Source organism: Camelus bactrianus, chromosome 20 (genome assembly GCF_048773025.1).
Source record: "Camelus bactrianus isolate YW-2024 breed Bactrian camel chromosome 20, ASM4877302v1, whole genome shotgun sequence".
NCBI lineage: Eukaryota > Metazoa > Chordata > Mammalia > Artiodactyla > Camelidae > Camelus > Camelus bactrianus.
In genome coordinates, this window is record NC_133558.1 from 21,264,597 (window position 1) to 21,283,374 (window position 18,778).

The following is an 18,778-nucleotide window of genomic DNA, read 5'->3' on the forward strand; positions in this document are numbered from 1 at the left end:
TTATCTAGTGTATCGCTCAAAGGTGGGAGGGAGGAATAAGCAACTCTCAGCCTTGAGGGGGAGCCCTGACCAGTATGAAGACGAGGTTCCTTGGTTTTGGCGTGTGCAATGTTGTGCCTTGTGTAGTAGCTGAGCCAAGCCAATTGCTGCTTGGATGAGAATTTGCAGATATTTACCACCCCAGGTTTTACAAGGTAGGGGCCCGGAGTCGGAAAGTTGGGGGGTATGCTGATTTCGATGACCCAAAAGAACTGGGCCCCGGGACGTCAGGGAGGTGGGATGCGCGGTCGCGGGGGAGGCCGCTGCCGGTCCGGCTGCACAGCGTTTGCCGGCCAAGACACGGGTCCAATTTCATTCCTGCCTGGTCCGGGCAACGATCACGCTTCCACCCCACCCACTCCCGCCTGTAGTCTGTGCGTCGCGCGGTTGCGAAGCTTCCGGCGGGGTTGCGCAGCGCCAAGCCCTCCCGGCGAAAGGGGCGGGACTTGGGCGGGGGAGGCGGCTGGTGAAGCGGAGCGGCCAGCCATGGAGCCGGGCTCTGGAGCCGCGCCGACAAGGTAACCTCTCCAAAGCTGCCCCCAGGGTTCCCGCCGCGCCGCCTCCCGCGTCAGCACCTTCCGGCGCTGATACTACCCTCTCGATTCGCCCGCCCCATCCCAGGCGTGGCCCGCTAAGGACCCAAGTTTCCGAGAGCTGGGCTCCCTGGCCATTAACTGCCCTCCATCTCTCCCTCCAGATCCCTTCTGACCGTGCCACACCATGCCCCTCAGTCTCTTCCGGCGCCTTCTCCTCGTCGCCCTGCTGTTGGTGATTGTCTGGACCCTATTTGGGCCCTCAGGCATCGGGGAAGAGCTGCTGAGCCTCTCGCTAGCCTCCCTGGTCCCTGCCCCTGCCTCGCCTGGGCCGCCCCTGGCCCTGCCCCGCCTCTTGATCCCCAACGAGAAGCTGTGTAGTGGTCCCGTTGCCCCTCCCTTCCTGCTAATCCTAGTGTGCACGGCCCCAGAGAACCTGAACCAGAGAAATGCCATTAGGGCCTCATGGGGCGGCCTACGCGAGGCCCAAGGGCTCAGGGTGCAGACTCTCTTTCTACTGGGGAAGCCAAGCTGGCGCCATCCCACCGGGGACTCCCACGGGAACGACCTGGCACGCGAGTCAGCGGCCCAGGGGGACATCATGCAGGCGGCCTTCCAGGATTCCTACCGCAACCTCACCCTCAAGACCCTCAGTGGGCTCAACTGGGCGGACAAACACTGCCCCATGGCCTGCTACATCCTCAAAACTGACGATGACGTGTATGTCAACGTCCCGGAACTGGTATCAGAGCTGGTCCGGCGAGGGGGCCATTGGGAGCAACAGAAGAGGGGCATGGAGCCCCAGAAAAAGGCTAAGGTTGGAGATGAAAAGTGGGAAGGAGGCCCCACCTTGGGGAGCCAGCCAGTGCCTCTTTTGTATTTGGGCCGTGTGCACTGGCGGGTGCACCCCTCTCGGACACCAGGGGGCAAGCACCAGATATCAGAGGAGCAGTGGCCTCCCACCTGGGGCCCCTTTCCCCCCTATGCCTCAGGCACAGGTTATGTGCTGTCAGCTTCTGCCGTGCAGCTCATCCTGAAGGTGGCCAGCCGGGCACCCCCTCTGCCTCTGGAGGATGTCTTTGTGGGAGTAAGTGCCCGACGAGGAGGCCTCACCCCAACCCACTCTGTCAAGCTGGCTGGTGCGACCCACTACCCTCTGGACCGGTGCTGCTATGGGAAATTCCTGCTGACATCCCACGGGTTGGATCCCATGGAGATGCAGAAAGCCTGGAAGCTGGTGGATGGCTCTAAGGGTGAAAGAACTGAACCCCACTGCTCCTGGCTCCAGGGAGCACTAGGCATCCTGCGGTGTCGGGTAATAGCCTGGCTTTACAGCTGAGAGTGCTTGGGGGCTCACAAGAGGGACGAGGAGTGGAGGGTCCAGCTAGCACCCCCACGACCTCTCTCCCAGGCCCAAGGCAGGGGCCCTAGCTGGCTGCCCGTGATCAGCTTCCCCACACCAGACACTCAGTCTGTCACTGAAGACTGAGGGATACAGGAGAAACCTAGAAGCCTGACCTGCCAGCCCCAAAGATGGTCATCAGGAAGAGCAGCACATGCTGGGTTGTTCTCTCCAGCCATGGCAGAAGGGGCATAAGCCCCTCAATAAACCTGTCTCTCTTCCTCTTCGAGTACAGTGTGGTCCTCACCAGAAGCCCCAGAACACAAACCTGGGCAGCCTGAAGGCTACCGGATCCTGCTGGATGGGAAGAACATATCCAGGGTTGTGGGAGAGGGAGGACAGCCTTTCCAAGGAGGAAGGCCCTATAGGGCAAGGCTAAGGCCACAGCAACCCCAAGAGACAGGGAAGGGTAGGGACAAGACACCATGACCCCTGGTATCCGAGAGCAGCCCTGTGCTAGACCTGGGAGAGGACAGGTCCACAGGATGATCCCAACACATTATCCAAACACTCACCTTCCTCTTTAATACCAACCCACCCCAGAGCCAGCTGTCCACCCCTAGATCGGGAAGGGGCACACTACTCCCTCCTCATTCCAGGGAACAGGAGCATTCCCCACAGGGGGTCCTGGGGAGAGAATGTTGTTCTCAGGTCACCCCGGAGCCTGGCTCAGCGCACAAATCTGTCCAGGGCAGATGGCCGGGCCCCCGTGGGCTTGGCTGCCTTCTCTTGCTTCTGCGGCTGCTCCTCAAGGCTCTGCCGGACTCTGTCCTGGGATGGGGAGAGAGGGATGCAGTGAGAAGTGGCGGGCTGGCTAAGCCAAAGGCACAAGCAAGAGGGCAGAGCCCGTGGGCACCTGGCCCACCCCCAAGTGCTCAGTTACCCTGTGTTCTTCATCCATGACCTTCCTCTTCCTCTTCACCAGACTTGCTGTCGAACTGCGGCCCTTCCGCTTTGGCTTTGGCTGGAATGGAGCCTTGGCCTCGGGATCATAGCCCTATGGGAAGGGGTAAGAGGGAAACCTGGAACAGCCTCAGAGGCAGGGGTGGTGGCACCTGCCTGCAGTGCTGCACTTCTGGGGACACAGTGGGGATAGGAGGTGGGGGTCAGGCGCCTGCTCCATACCAGCCTCTCGATCCGTTCCTTCTTTTTCTGCTCCAAAGAGATGACATCAACTTCTGCCAGGGCTCGTGGATCCAGACAAATGAGCTCTGCAGGTACCTGGATGTGTCACAGAGGGACAGGAAAGGGTAAGGAGCCACAAGAGGGTGACACCAAAGGATAGAAACCAAGGAGGCTGCTGAATCCCACTCTTCCCAAGATCCCAGGCCCCAAACTACACGCAGGCACCTCACCTTCTCCAGCAGCGCCTTCACCTCCCACTCCTGGCGCTGCTTCTGGCTCCTGTATGGGTTATTCTCCAGGCCATCAAAGTTGGGCTCAGCAGCCCCTGGAAGGAGGAAGGAGCATGGGGCCATAAACAGGGGCCCAGCCTGACCAATCCCCTTGATCCTGGCTGATCCAAGACCCATCCCAACTTCCCTCCAGTTCATTCACTATGAGCCCCATCCCTGCCTACTCACCAGGAATCAGCATGCTGGTGATGCCCCCACTGTGCCCCACCCCTAGCACATCTTCAAAGGGGCAGAACTGAAGGCTGTGCACGTGGCCTGAGAGCCGGTGAGTGAGGTAGGGCTGCTCCAGGAGGGGGGGGCTGGCCTTGCACTGCCCTGCCCACACGTTGACCACGTCACCCATTCCTGCAGCCAGCAGTCCCCGCTGGGAGAAGGCCAGGTGCCCTGCTCCCTGGGGCAGAGTCCTAGCACTCAGAGGCTGGAACGTCCCTCGCAAGTCAAAGATCTTTAGCTGGTGGTCCACACCAGAGGTGGCCATGTGCCTGGGGGGAAGAGGGGGTTAATCTGTAGTATGAGCTTAACGGGCAGGCCTGTGACCAAGTCCAGGCATGAAGTCCAGCTGGGGAGAAAAAGACCAATAATGATAGTAATCACTACCATCACACCACCCTCCACAGGCCTCCTCTCAGTTAAGCGTCACTTGACCGTATTGTTTATTTCCCTTTTACAGTGAGGAAACAAACTCAGAAAAGGGAAATCAGGGTGAGCAGTAGAGCTAGAATTCAAGTTAGACTGGGTTCTTCAGTGTCTGTGCTCTCACCTACTCAAGACGCGTGAATTGAAGGGAAAAGGCATACGACAATCTATCTAAGTGATGTTCCACTGTGCAGACAGCCCAGTGGCTCAGCAGAGGGAAGGACGGATTGAGGAGGTCAGGGAGGGCTTTGTGGGAAAACTGGGATTTGAGCCTTTCTAGGCAATTCTCAAGAAAGCACAAGAGAGATATACAGCAGGTATTGGAAGCAGGGATTTGTTTTCAGGATGGTGGGAAATAGGGACAGGAGGACCAGGAGTGTACAAATTGTAAGGGCTCTTGAAAGTCAGAGAGGGACCCAGAGTCCCCGACATTGGTCTCCAGCAATGACAAGTCACAAGGTAAAGTCATGCAGACCGGAGAAAGCCTCCTTAGGAAGCAAGGCAGTAAGTAATGCACTAGAGGGCCCCACCCCGCCCCCTTTCCCTGGAAGGAGGAGGGGCAAGGTTGGTGACCAAACCCTCTCAAGGAATCGTGACCCACGTAAGTCGTTTACTTTCAGAGACTGGAGTTTCTGTCGATGTTCAAGTTGCTCCTCAGAGAGGGAGGCTGAAGGGGGACCAGCCAGGCCAGGGGCTGTGTGTTTGCCAGACGCCAAGGACTCTCTTTAGCTGTGGCTGTGAACCCAGGAGGAGGGAACTAAAGGGTTCCTCTGAGCAGAGAGTTGGCCTTTGATGGGGCTGAATAGAGGCCCAGTTGGGAGAAACAGTAGGCCCGATCCAAACACGCGTACAAGTCAGACAGAACAGCTGTGGAAATGCACATACTCGCCCAGGAAGAGTGGAAATTCAAAGCAGACCTCCCAGCCCTACCCTTCTCATCACCAGCCAGACCTCAAGAGAACGACCATCCAATCATCTTTAATGATGATGGTCACAGAGCATGGCGCCACCCACTCACTAGGCACCACGGTAAGCTCTGGATGCCATGCCTGGCTTTAATGTTAACTACAGCTTGGTGCTAAGCCCAGGGCTTGGCGAACTATGGCCCATGAGTCAAATAAGTCCAGCCCACACCTGTTTCTGTACAGCCCATAAGCTGAGAATGGTTTTTACATTTTTAAGTGGTTGGGGAAAAAAAGCAAGAGAAAACATTTTTAAGGCACGTGAACATTATTTGAAGTTCAAATTTCAGTGTTCACAGATGAAGTTTTATTGGCACACAGCCACTCTCATTTGGTTACTTATTCCGAGGCTGCTTTTGCGCTACAAGAGCACAGGAGAACGGTCAAGACGGTATCTCTTCACACTGCTGCCCAGGGCACTATCATCTCAGTGACACGCCCACCACCTGTTAGCATTTTGAGCACCACCGAGCTCATTGTCTATCTATGTGGAAAAATGTTTACAAAGATGAAAAAAAAAAACACCTCTCCACAGATCGGCATTGATAGATACACATCTGCAATCAAGTTTGATGATTCAGAACACTAATTCTGAACCTCAATTAAGCAAATGTTATTCTCCAAAACAGAAATCCAGTTCTTCCCACTAGTTGACCTGTGTTACAGATACATTGTGGTTCAATTGTTTTTATACATAATTGCTTAAAAATTTGCAATACTTTTTCTCTCTTGTTACGTAAGTACCTATGTGAAACACTCGGTTATGCCTCTTTATCAAAAAAGCCTAAAATGCTTACTATCAGGCTCTTTACAGGAAAAATTTTCTGACCCTCGAGCTGGATACTCATACCCGCGCTCGCAGGGGAAGCAGCGTGTGTGCACGTACACTGACGTTACGTAACGGGCCACTGACATGGCTGGTCAGTGGTAACACCAGGATTTAAACCAGGCAGTTTGGCTGCAGAGTGTGTGCTCCTAAAGGCACATCACCTTCTAGTCCCTTTTGCCCAGCTGTGACACACCCCCCTCAACAGCACCTCATACCCAAACAAGTGACTTACGTGCCTGTAGAATCTACTGCCACAGCCCGGACCCCACCCCGGTGACAGAGAATCTTCGCCAGTGGCTCCTTCATGGCTGGGCTCCATAAAGACACAGTCCCTGGACATCAGAGAAGAGCTGAGGTTACTAACAGGGCACTGAGGTGATTAAACCTGGGAAAGATGGGGACTCAAAGCCAAGAGGTAACAAGAGAGGGAGGTAAAGGGGCAACTTTAAGCGACTCATGAAATACATGTTTAGAAGAGAAAAGCAGGATGGGTGGTCAGAATTGACCTCAGCCAAGGACCCACCGTTGCTGTGTCCAAGATGGATGACAGCATTGTAAGGGTTCTGAGTCATGACGTCGAGTCGTCCTGCCCGAGCATTCAGAGCGGCCACAATCTTTCCCACGGACACGTCCAAGTATGTGAGAAACCCTGTCTCTGACTATGAGAGAGAGAGAGAGAAAGAGACAGACTGCCTTCTGGTTTCCCTCTACTGGGGTCCCAGGGGAGGATCAGTCTTCTCAGGGTCTGCCACCCAGTCCCTGTGCTCCACAGCCACTCACAGCTGTGGCCAAGAGGAAGTGGAAAGGCAGGAACTCAAGGCGTGTAACTCGGTCACAGCGGCGGATGCAGTGGAGCTCAATGCCTTGGTTGTCGTAAATGTGAAGCCAGCGGTTCTGAGCAACAGCAAGCAGTGCTTCTGAATGCAGAAACCTGGGAGGAGAGAGGAGTGATTCAACATGAAAGGGAGTCACAGGCTATCATTCAATCAGGGATGGGCTATCTCACCCCACTGACCACCAACAGAGGCCACTGACCGGATGTCCCGCACTGCCTCCATGACGTTGATCTCACACATGAGCTTCTTTGTCACCCAGTCAAGGGCAGCCACGTGACCCCGGCGCCCTCCAAAAGCCAGGTGTCTGTTGGAGGTAGGGACAGGCAGGGTGTCAATGCAGGGGAGCAATGACCCCTGACTCAGAGGTCTGCCCCACGCCAGCTCCTCTTCTCCAGGTGAGAGATACTGCTCCACACACTCACCTTCGCATGGAAGCAGATCACAGGACCCTCCCCACATCAACATCCAAACATACACTGGTATGGCTGAGATGGGCAGGGCTGAAGTGGTTAAGGAGACATGACCACATCCTAGTTCAAGTCATTGGAATTCAACCTTACCTCCCAGTTCGAGAGTAATTCAGCCTGTAGGGTCCAAACTGCCTCAAGTTCAAGTCAAAGTGCTGAAAAGGGAATAGTTTAAAAAAAAAAAAAAAAAAGGCTCCCTTCAGTAATTTTCTCTTCCACTCCCCACCTCCATCTTGCTCTGCACCACCCATCAACCAATGAGCCCTTTTCCATCCTCAGGCTCACTTTGGCCGCACTTGCGATGTCCACGGCCTCCACGATGTCAGCCTGCCGTATCCTTGCCGTGTCCTCCCCATCCTCCCCTTCCAGAAACCTGCAAGCGAGCGTTACAGCTGCATTAAAGCTTCCTAACATGAAATGGGTGTACAAAAACAAAATGGAGAACTAAGAGCCCCATAAAGCAGGGGACGGAGAGACCCACATTAGGGTCCACTTACCCAGGTTCCTCAGCAAGCAGCAGCTCAGAACGAGCAGCTCTCACACTTACTTCCTCTTCCTCAGCTTCAGCTGCCTCCAGTCGGCTTCGGGTTTTGGATTTAGAACGTGGCAGCTATCACACGTTAGGGCAGGAGCGAAGAACCAAGGGATATGAGGAGGGTCACAAGAGAGCCACCGGGCCCCGCCCCCATCCAATTCACTCAGACATTCCCTGCTTGCAACAAGTCCTCACCTTTTTGGATTTGTCAACGCGACGGAACTTCTGAACTACCTCCCCAGGGACGGGGGCGGGGCCTGCAAATGGGTCCTGTGCCTAGGGCAGAGGAGGCAATTAGCAGACCAACTAGAGTTGACCCCAACCCTCGTACCCTCAAGGCGGAAGGCGAGTTGTCTCGCTACCCTGTCAAGTTCCAGGCTCACCCCAGACAAGCTCCGCTGAGGCCCCCGTTCTCGGGGTTTCTTCGGGACCTGAGGCTTTTTGGAGATCCGAGACTTCTTTCGAATGTGAATGTTCTTTGGCTTCTGGGGGCGGAGCTCTCGATTCCTCTTCAGTTTACGAGGGGGCCCTGGAAAGGCTCCGGCAGCAGTTGGAGGGGTCTCTTCCTCCCAGTATCGCCGCGGTTTCTACGGGCAGATCAGGAGCCCTGATGTTCCGCGGCCCCTTGCCCCGCCCCTCCAACCCCGCAGCTAAAAACTTCCCTTCCACCCCAAGGAGGCCTCTACCTTCTTCTTGGCCTGAAGTTTGTCCTTCTTAGGCGGGACATCCCTGCCCAGCTTGGGGGCTGTTTCCATCTAGCCCACCCGAAAGACGACGCACGTGCAAATTCTTCTCAGCTGTCCCACAATTGGCTTAAAAACTCCCGGAAGTCCTCCGGTTGCCATCCAATCGGTGCAGCCCTAGGTCTGAAGCCTTCTAGGCGCCATCTTGAGTGAGGGCGCTCTCTCCACTGAGGGGCGGGGCTGACCCGCCCTCCGGTGAGTCAACTTATGCCTGAGTAAGAAAAGAGAGTCAGTCCGGAGCCAGGACCCAAGTAACCATGCAGTTTCTTATCCCAGCTTCGTTTCCTCATCTTGCCTAAAGCCTTCCAAGTTTAGCCTTTTTAGCAGAACGCCACTCATTTAGTATGTTAGAACTACAGTTCCCGGCATGTGCCGGAAGGCAGCTTCCGGCGCCGTCTTTTCCCAGCATTCGTTGTTTACTTCCGGGTTCACCAGTACTGAAGGGAGAACGTGAGTAGGCCAGGGGTTCCGTTGAGGGGTTTTGGGGGTCTCGGTTTGCCTGCCACCCGCTGGAGACGGGGTGGAGTTGATATCCCGGACGAAGAGAAACTGCGGTGCTCCGAGAGACTGCCTCTCAAGAGGGCTGTCATTTCCGCAGGCCAGAAAGAGAGCCCCGGTACCTTCCAGTGTGAGACCCAGTGCCCCTCTCCGATTCCCTGCAGGCTTTCGTCCCCGCCATGGCTGAGCTGATCCAGAAGAAGTTACAGGGAGAAGTGGAGAAATATCAACAGCTACAGAAAGGTAAGGGAGGAGGATCGGTGTGGCCTCGCCCCCATCCCCTCACTTACAACCCAAAGCCATGCCAAGATAATGTGTTCCGCCCCACCCCCACCCCACCCCTGGGCCCCCGTGTGCGGCCCTTTCCCTCCTCAATACGCTTTACCCATCCACTGACCCGCCGTCCCCATCCTTGTCTGCTGCTTCAGCTACATTTTCTTGTGGGGGACTTTGGGGGTTGGGTGGCACATTTGATGTCTTGATTTATCAAGTCTTTCCTTCCACCCGCCAGACTTGAGTAAATCCATGTCAGGGAGGCAGAAGCTAGAGGCACAACTAACAGAAAATAATATCGTGAAAGAGGTGAGAGACTGGGGTTTGTGGGGCGAGGAAGGACTTTTACGGACAATGATTCTGATCATGTATGTCTCACCCCTCCGTCAGGAACTGGCCCTGCTGGATGGGTCCAACGTGGTCTTTAAACTTCTGGGTCCCGTGCTGGTCAAACAGGAACTTGGGGAGGCTCGGGCTACAGTGGGGAAAAGGCTAGACTACATCACAGCTGAAATGTGAGTCTTTGTCCCAGCACCCTGTGATGTTCCTGACACGTTGGAATAGAGGTGTTGAGGAACCACTGCAGAAACCACTGTAGAGTATCTCTCCAGAGTATCCCCGTTACTCAGTTCCTCTAACCCCTTCCCTTTAACCCCTCTTCTTCTCCCTCCCCTAAAGGTCAGGTTTTCCACCAGTCTCCTTCTTGCCTTAAGCATCCTCAGTAGTAAGTCTCACCAATTTCTCATTTGCTTTTTGCCTCTCGTCTCTCCTCAGTAAGCGATATGAATCCCAGCTCCGGGACTTAGAGCGCCAGTCAGAACAACAGAGGGAGACCCTTGCTCAGCTGCAGCAGGAGTTCCAGCGGGCCCAGGCAGCAAAGGCAGGGGCTCCTGGGAAGGCCTGACCCCGTGGTGGGGGGAAGGGGAGGGGAGGGAATGAGGCAGCTCTAGGGTCTATACTGTAGCTAATAAAATGTGAAAATACCTGGCCATTTTCTGACCAGCCACCTCTGTCATAATTGTCTCCACCCATTCCCTTGGTCCCTTCCGCCTTATATATTTACCATCTATGTTAACTCACTCAAGTCCAAATTCTTTTTCTTTCTTTTTTTCTTTTTTAATGGAGGTACTGAGGATTGAACCCAGGACATCTGCTGGCTAAGCATCCACTCTACCACTGAGCTATACCTACCACCCCTTCTCAGGTCCAGATTTTTGCACTGGTATCTCTCTGTGGCAAAGTAATCTTTCTTAAGACTAAAGTCTGAAAAGTCTCAAACCTAATTCTTGCCTGTATATACAATCCTTAACTCCCCCTTGTCTTGGCTGGCATCCTCCTTTAGGAAACAAGAGAAGGACATTTACAATGCAACAATTTTGGGGAAAGTGAGTTTAATTGACTAACATACAGTTCTCTAACCTGTGACCCTAGAATGAAACATGGTGACCCTCCTTGCTATGATATATCATCCTCAAAAGTCTTAGCATCTTAGTTCTTTTTAATCTCTTTCTTCATAAAATTTGTTTAAATGTAGCTTAAACTGATTTAAAATCCCAACACACAACGCTCTGTGATATTGTAAGTCCTTGAGGTTTGTACACTGTCCACAAAATTGTTCTTGGATTTCTGTCCAAAAATTGTTTCCTACAAATTCCAAGCCAAGGGTGTTCTTCGTACTGATCATTTTAATTGGGTAGCTAGTACTTGACATAGGTCTATGACAACTTAGGAAAATTTAAGAGCAAATAAAGAGACCAGGGATAGAGGGGTTACTGGGGAGGAATAAACCATCCTGAGGAAACCGTTTCCACCAACTCCTTGCTTTCAGCTCTTCATGGATAAAAAACATTTGGCCCCTCTTGTTCCATGGTGTCTACCTTCAGCCAGCTCCCCACCCCGACTCCCAGCAGCTAGTTCATATGCACTGCAAGGACAGGAGTAGAGTTCAGGTAGTGTTTTGGTTTATTAGTGTTGTCACAGTGACAGGAACCCCTAGAGTAGGAAAAGGAAATCCTACTAGAACCTTCTTACTGTTCCCTTTCCCTGGGGCTAAGAGCTTCTAGGCTTTTCTTCTCCCCCTACTTCTAGGCCCTTCCTTGACCCTTGGCATACTAAGATGTGGCCAGGAATCAGAAACCGATCCCTTTTTCCAGCACTAGCTGTGCTGAATTCATGGAAAGTGGGGAGCTATACACAGGTATCCAACTTGGTTACCAAGATTACCAATTCCCACAGGGCTGGATATCCACCGTCTGGTAAACCTGTGGCACTTCACTGCCCCAGGGTGGTTGGCCATCTCTGGATTTTTTTCCCAATGCGGCAACTGCCACCACTCAGGATGGCATGTCTGGTATGGCCCCCATGAGTTCTGTGAGCCAACAGGGCTTCCTCCTCAGAACAGTGCCCGGGCAATCTTCCTCCCTGTGGCCTTGATCCGGGGAAAGGAACCCCCTCCTCCCTCGCTTGGGGGAGTTCCTGAGGCAGAGGGGCCACTGGTGAGGCCCAGTGTAGCAGTAGAGGGCCTTCGCCGCTGCCGCAGGAGGAAGTCGTGTGAAGCTCCATCCATAGCATAAAAGACGTTAGCCGAGGCGGGGATGGTCAGCTCTGTAGGTTCAGAAAGGGGGGATCATGCACATACACAGCTGTTCCCTGTACAGCCACCCGGATGTGGGTACACTCCCACTGGTGGGCCCTCCCCTCCTCCCCAGTCTGTCTTCCCTTACAGCCTCTGACCTCGCTCCCCTGGTAGCAGCTGCACTAGCTCATACTCCGAAGCCACCGCAGAATCACGATTATTTTTCTTCAGGACACGGCTGATGACACTTGGAGCCTTGTCCTGGCTTGTCACCTGACAGGACAAAAGACCAAAAGGGCAATAAATTGACTATGATGACCTCCGCTTTCCATCCTTTCAACCCCAGCCACTGGACCCAATCAGAAAAGGTTACTCATGTCCAACACTTTAGAGTGAACAGGGAAGCCCAACGTGGTAGCTCCCTGTGCTCTACTGGCCAGCTGTTCCCTGTGGGGAAACTGCTGTTGGTTCAGAAAATCTAATATGACTACCAAAAGTTCAAAGTGCAGCAGCTAATGCAAAGTGACCTTCAAAATAAAACACGGCTGCTACAACCAAAGGTCAGGATTAAAACTAAAATCATCCTCCCATTTCAAAGGCTGTTCCCCAACAACTACAGTCCCACAGGGTACCATCCTTCACCCCACCTCCCAGCCCACAGCTCCTCACCAAGATGCTCTTGTAGACACTGCCGTCTTCCCCCAGCTCCATCTGTACTCGGATGATTCGGCAATCAGAGGACCCTGGCCCGGACCCCCCTCCCCCACATCCAGCCCCACTGGAGGCTGCTTCTGCACCCCCACTGAGCGGAGAGCCACAGGAGGCTGAGCGGCGGTGACCCCGAGAAGGTCTTGGGGAGGAAGCTGGGGGAGAGAGGTGGCTGGGGTCGGCAGGACTTTGCAGGGATGGAGTGCTTTCCAGGGCGGAGTCCAGAGATGAGACAGATGGCCACTTCATGTGCTGGGGACAAACAACATGAGGGAACTGGTGTGAAGGCAAGGAGGTCAAGGAAGAAACATCCATAAAGTCAGGGTCACTGTTGAGGTCAGCAGTCAGGAGCAGAGCTCACCTGGGCCAGCCGCGTCAGCAGTGGAGCAGGGGTTCCCGGCTCCTCATCTCCCCCTACACTGGGCCGGTCCCAGGAGACTATGTGGGTGGGGCCCCCAACAGAACCCAGAACCCTGGAGTGGCAGATTGGGAGGGTCAGAAGAGGAAGAGCAAGTCCCCAAGAGACTGCCCTCCAACCCTGACTCCCTCACTCTGTCCACTGCGAGATGACCAGTGTTGGCCGAAGCACCCGCGGGGCAGGAGGGTCACTGGTACCAGGTGGCTCCACCTCACAGGACACACGATGGCTGGAAAGGGGGGCAATGGGCAGAGGTCAGAACGTGACACACTGATCCCCACACTCAGTCCAGGACCTGAAGTCCCCGCCTCACCCAGCCAGTCACCTCTGGGCCTCTGTCAGTGGCCGGAGTCCCTGTAGCCACTGCTGGATGTCGGGGTCGGGTCGGAGGTCATAGCCACGACATTCATTCTGGAGCCGCTGCAGCTCAGAAAGGACAGCAAACTCCTAGGAAGGAACCCACAGACTGCAGGAGGCAAAACTCAGGGACTCCCAACTCTGCCCTCCCTCTTCCCTTCCTAGGACATGGCCAGGGATGTCCAGCATCCAGCCCATGCACTCCCCTCACCTTCCTCCGCTTGTCAAAATTGATGTATCCATTCTGCAAGGAGAAAGGGGATGGGGTAAGCGTCCCAACCCTGCCATAGAGAGAATATCCCCTCTCCCAAACACCCACACATCCACATCCAATTCACACTTCACTCGGCCTCTCTGACTCCTCCGGCCCTCCCCCTGGCCCCATCCATCATGCCCTAAGCACGCTACCTTCCCCTTTAAACTACACATCACAGGTAGAAATTGTGTCCACTTCACAGATGAGAACATCAGAACTCAGAAAAGATAAGGAACTTGCCCAAGATCCCAGTATTTGTTTATTTAGCAAACTATCTACATATGCTCACACTTCAGACATGTTCTAAGCACTCACCAAATGTTAATTCATTTAACTCTCATGGGATAGCAAGTTGATGTAGACACTGCCACTAGTTTCCCATTTACAGACCATTAAGGCACAAAGAAGTTAAATAAACTGGTCAAAGTAACAGTCTTGTCACTCAGTGCTTATGCCTTGCAGCCCCTTCTGGAAGGTGTGCCTGACCCTGAGGCCCGCTTGTTCCATCATCGCAAACCGCGCATGAGCGCTTGTGTGCGTGCGCATGCACACGCGCACACACACACACCCCACTGACCTCCAGCTCATCCTTGGAGGCTGCATCCAGCATCACAAGGTCCTTCAAGAAGGTGCCAAGGTATGGGACTACACCCTGAGGTTAGAGGTGAGAGTCAGTCACCCCCACCACTGATCCGAGGGCTCCCCATCCCTCCGTACTTCCCTATCCCACTGCCTGAGAAAACAAGTTTAATTCTCCTCACCCAGAGTGCCTCCCCTTCGCATCCAGCAGACTGCTTCCACTCTCCCACATCCCTTACTCCTTCACAGCCATCCTCCATTTGTCACTCACCCCACCCCGGAAGCCAGACCTCGGGCCCTTCTTGGAATTCGGCTCTAGAGAGGGTTGCAGCTTCACCTCCTGGTGGTGACAGAACATTAAGATATGGGGGTGGGAGGGAGGAGCAGGGAGGGCTGGCAATGCCAGGGAATAGGGCCTCACCTGCAGGAGTAGCTCCCGGCTCTGGGAATAATTATCCTCCTCGGAGAAAATCTGGCAGAGGCTGGAGAAGACTCTGAGGCTGTCCCTGGGGGGGGTGGCAGCAGCCTTGAGGATGGGCCTGACTCAGTTCTCCCCTTCCCCACCCTCACCCCAGCCCAGTGCCCCATCCTCCCCACCTGGTTGTTTCCCCCCAGGCTGCCCGAAGCCTGTGAATGGGGCTGGATTGCAGGGCCGACACAACAGCATAAACTGAAGAGAAGTTTCGGAGCAGGCGGCACTCCTGTGGGGGTCACAGAGGGAGGCTGCTGCTGTGGGACCTCTTTCCACACCACAGTCCCCAAGAGGGCTGGTCCTATCTCTTACTTGTGCCACGCGGATCCACTTCTCCAGGAGCCGGGCCCTCTGAGGGGGACGAAGTGGCCGGACGGTCACCTCCCCAGACTGTTCTCCAGCTGAGGTAGCCCCCAGGACAGAGCTGACCACTGCCCCTGCCACCTTGTTGAACTGAGTGACAGTAGCCCGGACAGATGGGCAGAGGTGGGAATGTCCTGGCCGGTCTCTGTGACCCCACAGGCCCCCCAGACACTGGGAGGGGACCAGATTGAGAAACAGCTCCTGCAGGGCAGAGGTCAGAGGTTAAATTTCATAGTCAAGTGAGGTCAGCCTTCAAATATCAGGGGTGTGAGGATCTCAAGTGGCCAAGAATCCAGAGGGACACAGGGTTTGAAGGGCAACAACCAAGGGGAAATGGGGAAAGGTCAAAACTGGGTGGACAGAGGAGACTGGGAGCTGGATCAGGAAGGACTGGAAGCAAGGTAAGGATCTGGAGTCAGGGACAGGTTAGTAGGGGGCAAGGGGGCATAGGGGCCAGAGGTCAGGGTCTCACCGCATCTAGCAGGGTCAGCTGTTCGGCCAAGTGGTCAGCGAGGAACACGAGGACATCCGTGGGGTCAGCAGGGGGATCGCCGGGGAGGGCCAGGGGCTTAGGAAGTTCGGGGGTCTGGGAGTCCACCCGGGACCGGAGGTTGCGGATGAGGTCAGCGCTGTCCCCCCCAACACCCTCCCCAGCTGCATACCCTGTCCGAAGCAAGAAACTCTCAAGCCGGTCAAGCTGACCCTTGACCTCAGAGCCAAAATCTTCAGGGTGAGAGGCCAGCCAGGTTGACAGTACAGAGATGGCTACCCTGGGAGAAGGGGAATCAGCCAGGGGTCAGATGACAGGCTGCAGCTTGGGCATAGGGAACCGAGAGGTTAAGGGCCAGGGGTCACTCACCCTTTTGTCCTCTCTAGTTCATCAGTAGGATGAGATTCAAGGGCTTCCAGCCTGGGGAGGGGAAGAGATTCTATCTGTCCGTTTTTTCCAAACCCCCAGTGGCTTTGACTATTTTGGTGACTATTCTGGCTTTAGAAAGTCCAGACACCTCCATGACCCTTGGTCTCTTATGACCCTGACCTGTCAGCCACAAGCCCTAGTAGGGCAGGTGTAGAGGTGAAGGCCCGGTGGGTGGCCAGGAAGGCTGCTGTGAAGGTCACGTCAGCCCCTGATGTCCGGGCATCCAGCAGGTGTCGGACAAGGGCCTCCAGTGTGCCAGCTCGCAGCCTCCGGGAGGAACGCGGGGGAGGCCTCGGGGCCTGGGGAAGACAGAGGGCCCTTTTTCAACTCTGCCCCTAGGTCTCTGGGGGAAAAAATCCCAGACCTAGGAGAAGATCCAGGCTCACTGTATTAAAACTCAGAGAGAGCAGAAGACTTGACCTAAGTCACACAGCAGAGTCCGGTCTCCAGACCTCTAACCTAGCACTCCAGCCAGAAAGTTGGTCAGAGGGAGGGGAACTGGGAGGCCAGAAGTCAAAGTTATGATCTCACCAAGGGATCAAGAGGCTGATACTGGCGACTTGTGACAGTAAAGATGGCACCATCCTCCTCCTCATCCCAGACAGATACAGGGACCTGGAGGAGCAAGGCAGGGTAGGTCAGAAAGTTCCACACCCCAACTGCCCAACCCTTACCCCCAGGCCCAACTCCTCCCTTGGTACCCCTCACCTGTTGCGGAGGGAGGCAGTACCAGCGAGTACGAGGGGTGGGGGGGGCTGGTGACCCCAGGTCTCCCCCACTGGGGCCCAGACAGCCCCCCCCAAGCCGTCTTAGGGCCCGGTGGAGTCTAGGAAGTAGTAGTGGGGGGTTGGATGGAATGCAGAAACCCTGATCCTGGAGACTGCTGTAGCCCCTTCCCCCCAGAGCTGAACCCCAGAACAGAAGAGGATCAAGGCGCAAAGTGTAGAAAGGGGAAAGCGAGAAAGGTAGAAAGCCTGAGGCAGAGACCTTGAGAAGCTGAAACCTGTCACAGGCACAGCCGCATGCTCCGCCCTCCCCCGCAGGAACTGGCCAAGCCCAAAGAGTTAGTCCTTCCCCTTAGCCCCCTTTCCCCGGGTCCCTCAGCCCTGGAGACCCCCCTCAAGGTGGCGGCTCAGATCCCAATACAGGAAGGAGAAGGGGAAGTGGGTTGATGGGGGGGGGGGGCGTAGACTCAGAGAGTCATGTGACCCAGCCCTTCCCCCAACCGATCCCGAAAAACCAGACCTGCTAGTCACCCAGACTCTGGACCCAAGAGTCCAAAGCCTCGGGGCTCCAAATCCAACTTCTGGCCCTTCCCGAGGCCCCAATCCCAGCCACCGCCATTAGTCCCATAGAAAAGCAGGTGACCACCCGCCGATCGGCCTGGGATGGTCCCTTCAAGGTCCGAGAACCTTGGCTTCCCGCCTCCACCCAGCCCGAGGCTGGTGGGGGGAGGGGTCACGAAATCGAAGGGTTCCTTCCCCAATCCTGGATTCAGAGGAGCGGGTTACTGTGGAAACAAACCCCTCCCCGGCAAACAAAAATAAGGAGGGAGGCAGGGACCTAGACAAAATGCCCAGAGACAAGCACAAGCGGGCATAGGTGGAGCGGGCCAGAGACCCGCAGGAGAGCCAGCCAGACGCTCCTGGCAGAAACCGGGCAGGTTCCTGCGGGCAGGTCCTGAATCACACTGCCACAGAGAACCACAGAAACGCCGGGACTCCCCGCAGCGGGGAGACAGGCAGACACCAGCAAGGGGCACGGAAGTAGCTGAGGCTGGGAGGAAGAGATGAAGGGACACAGAGACACGAAGAGAAAGGTGGAGAGTCTCTGAAATATACACGCCCAACCTCCCACCACCCGCATCTCACCTCGTCTTCTTCTTCCTCCTCCTCCTCCTCCTCCTCCTGCCCCCCGCCCACGCCCCGGCCACCTGGGCCCCCACCCTCTTCGGGGTCTCGGCTCCGGAAGCTGCTCAGCACGACTCCCCCGGAGGGGCTCGTGTCCCAAAGCAGCCGCAGGGGCCGCGGGAGCATGGCCGAGTGAAGGAATCAGCGGGGTCGGGCCATGGGGGCGCCTGGGGAGAGACAGGAGGGGGAGGCAGGTGGAGAGTCAGGTGGGCGCGGGGAAGCCGGGAGGGGAGGTACGCGGGTGGGTTCTATGTTTTACTAGATGGGAGTCCTGCAGGGAGGCTGGGCGGGGGGCAACACAGGGGTGGAATTGGGGGGGGGGGCTGGTGCATTTTGAGGATGGGGGTCACGAGTACAGGAACGGGCAGGGTCACTGGGTGCTCTGGCTCTGACCTGCTCTGGATGGGTGGGGGCAGCGCGGGTCCCGGGCCGCTGTTCCCGTCCGTCTCCGGCCCCCGATCAAGTTCCTGGACTGAGTCCCCTCCCCGGCTTTTCCGCACCCCCTTGTACCCCCCCCCGCCAGACTCCCGGGCCCTCCCGCCCTTTCCGCTCCCCCCAACGTCCGCCCGCTCCGAGAGCAGGAGCCAAAAAGGGAAGGAAGTGAGGACAGGAGCCAGGGCTGCGGACTAGGGGAGCGTTGGACACCAGAGGTCAGGACCCAGAGGCCCGGGTCACGAGCAACGCTGTCCTTGGGTCCCACTGACTCGGGGATCCTGGAATTCAATTCGCCCCGCACTGAATTGGGATAAAGATTCCAGTCTCCAGCCCCCGGGGAAGAGCAGGAGCAGTATTTGACATCCCCCTCTCCCGACACAACGACGAGGCTAAAACTCCCGCGGGAAGTGTTTTAGGCTGGGACGGACCTAGTTACTCCAGCCTTCGGGGTTACTCTCCCACCCGCACTCACGCGTATAGCAGGCCGAAATCCACTCCGGCTTTTCCGAGAAACCCTCGGCTTCCGCCCGCTTGAAAGGGGGCGGGGCAGGAAGCTGCCACTTCCGGTTCCAGACGGCGCTCCGGGGTTTCCGAGGCTGGGATCTCAGCTCCCTTACG

The 18,778-nt window shown here is 55.8% G+C and overlaps 4 protein-coding genes across 5 annotated transcripts; 2 read left to right on the forward strand and 2 right to left on the reverse strand.

Moving 5' to 3' along the window:
• The first annotated feature begins 430 nt into the window (after positions 1-430).
• B3GALT4 (beta-1,3-galactosyltransferase 4) lies at positions 431-2,195 on the forward strand. The gene is made up of 2 exons (XM_010949093.3): positions 431-557; positions 737-2,195. The coding sequence occupies exon 2, from the start codon at positions 760-762 to the stop codon at positions 1,909-1,911; it is 1,152 nt and encodes a 383-aa protein (XP_010947395.2). The 5' UTR covers positions 431-557; positions 737-759; the 3' UTR covers positions 1,912-2,195.
• Positions 2,196-2,471: 276 nt separating this feature from the next.
• On the reverse strand, positions 2,472-8,501 carry WDR46 (WD repeat domain 46). The gene is made up of 15 exons (XM_010949092.3): positions 8,341-8,501; positions 8,038-8,241; positions 7,850-7,930; positions 7,617-7,729; positions 7,405-7,492; positions 7,213-7,274; positions 6,852-6,956; positions 6,597-6,747; positions 6,340-6,475; positions 6,049-6,148; positions 3,558-3,871; positions 3,330-3,424; positions 3,100-3,195; positions 2,858-2,971; positions 2,472-2,745 (listed from the first exon to the last, which is right to left on the reverse strand). The coding sequence occupies exons 1-15, from the start codon at positions 8,407-8,409 to the stop codon at positions 2,644-2,646; spliced, it is 1,830 nt and encodes a 609-aa protein (XP_010947394.2). The 5' UTR covers positions 8,410-8,501; the 3' UTR covers positions 2,472-2,643.
• Positions 8,502-8,710: 209 nt separating this feature from the next.
• On the forward strand, positions 8,711-10,156 carry PFDN6 (prefoldin subunit 6). Of its 2 annotated transcripts, none has more exons than XM_010949091.3 (5): positions 8,711-8,847; positions 8,996-9,138; positions 9,407-9,477; positions 9,559-9,683; positions 9,943-10,156. In XM_010949091.3, exons 2-5 carry the CDS (start codon positions 9,075-9,077, stop codon positions 10,070-10,072), a joined length of 390 nt encoding a protein of 129 aa, XP_010947393.1. In that variant the 5' UTR covers positions 8,711-8,847; positions 8,996-9,074; the 3' UTR covers positions 10,073-10,156. The 2 variants fall into 2 exon arrangements, with proteins under 2 accessions (XP_010947393.1, XP_010947392.1); XM_010949090.3 differs by having other exon boundaries at positions 8,770-8,847; positions 9,060-9,138.
• A 951-nt stretch (positions 10,157-11,107) lies between these two features.
• RGL2 (ral guanine nucleotide dissociation stimulator like 2) lies at positions 11,108-18,599 on the reverse strand. Its single transcript, XM_074348474.1, has 18 exons — positions 18,119-18,599; positions 17,687-17,892; positions 16,347-16,430; positions 15,936-16,114; positions 15,756-15,806; positions 15,369-15,666; positions 14,846-15,097; positions 14,659-14,762; positions 14,483-14,567; positions 14,333-14,401; positions 14,060-14,134; positions 13,438-13,470; positions 13,195-13,316; positions 13,003-13,098; positions 12,813-12,924; positions 12,413-12,703; positions 11,902-12,016; positions 11,108-11,772 (listed from the first exon to the last, which is right to left on the reverse strand). The coding sequence occupies exons 2-18, from the start codon at positions 17,849-17,851 to the stop codon at positions 11,561-11,563; spliced, it is 2,343 nt and encodes a 780-aa protein (XP_074204575.1). The 5' UTR covers positions 17,852-17,892; positions 18,119-18,599; the 3' UTR covers positions 11,108-11,560.
• Between the last annotated feature and the right edge of the window lie 179 nt (positions 18,600-18,778).

Bases quoted from the DNA above. Each gene is read 5' to 3' on its own strand.
- RGL2 (XM_074348474.1), bottom strand. From the start codon at position 17,851: ATGCTCCCGCGGCCCCTGCGGCTGCTTTGGGACACGAGCCCCTCCGGG. The intron at 14,763-14,845 runs GTAAGAGATAGG...TGACCCCCACAG, and splicing joins AGTGGATCCGCGTGGCACAA to GAGTGCCGCCTGCTCCGAAA. The intron at 13,471-14,059 runs GTCAGTGGGGTG...TTCTCCTTGCAG, and splicing joins CCTCCAAGGATGAGCTGGAG to AATGGATACATCAATTTTGA.
- WDR46 (XM_010949092.3), bottom strand. From the start codon at position 8,409: ATGGAAACAGCCCCCAAGCTGGGCAGGGATGTCCCGCCTAAGAAGGAC. The intron at 7,493-7,616 runs GTAAGTGGACCC...GCTCGCTTGCAG, and splicing joins CTGCTTGCTGAGGAACCTGG to GTTTCTGGAAGGGGAGGATG. The intron at 3,196-3,329 runs GTGAGGTGCCTG...TGACACATCCAG, and splicing joins TGAAGGCGCTGCTGGAGAAG to GTACCTGCAGAGCTCATTTG.
- B3GALT4 (XM_010949093.3), top strand. From the start codon at position 760: ATGCCCCTCAGTCTCTTCCGGCGCCTTCTCCTCGTCGCCCTGCTGTTG.
- PFDN6 (XM_010949091.3), top strand. From the start codon at position 9,075: ATGGCTGAGCTGATCCAGAAGAAGTTACAGGGAGAAGTGGAGAAATAT. The intron at 9,478-9,558 runs GTGAGAGACTGG...CCCCTCCGTCAG, and splicing joins AAAATAATATCGTGAAAGAG to GAACTGGCCCTGCTGGATGG. The intron at 9,684-9,942 runs GTGAGTCTTTGT...GTCTCTCCTCAG, and splicing joins GACTACATCACAGCTGAAAT to TAAGCGATATGAATCCCAGC.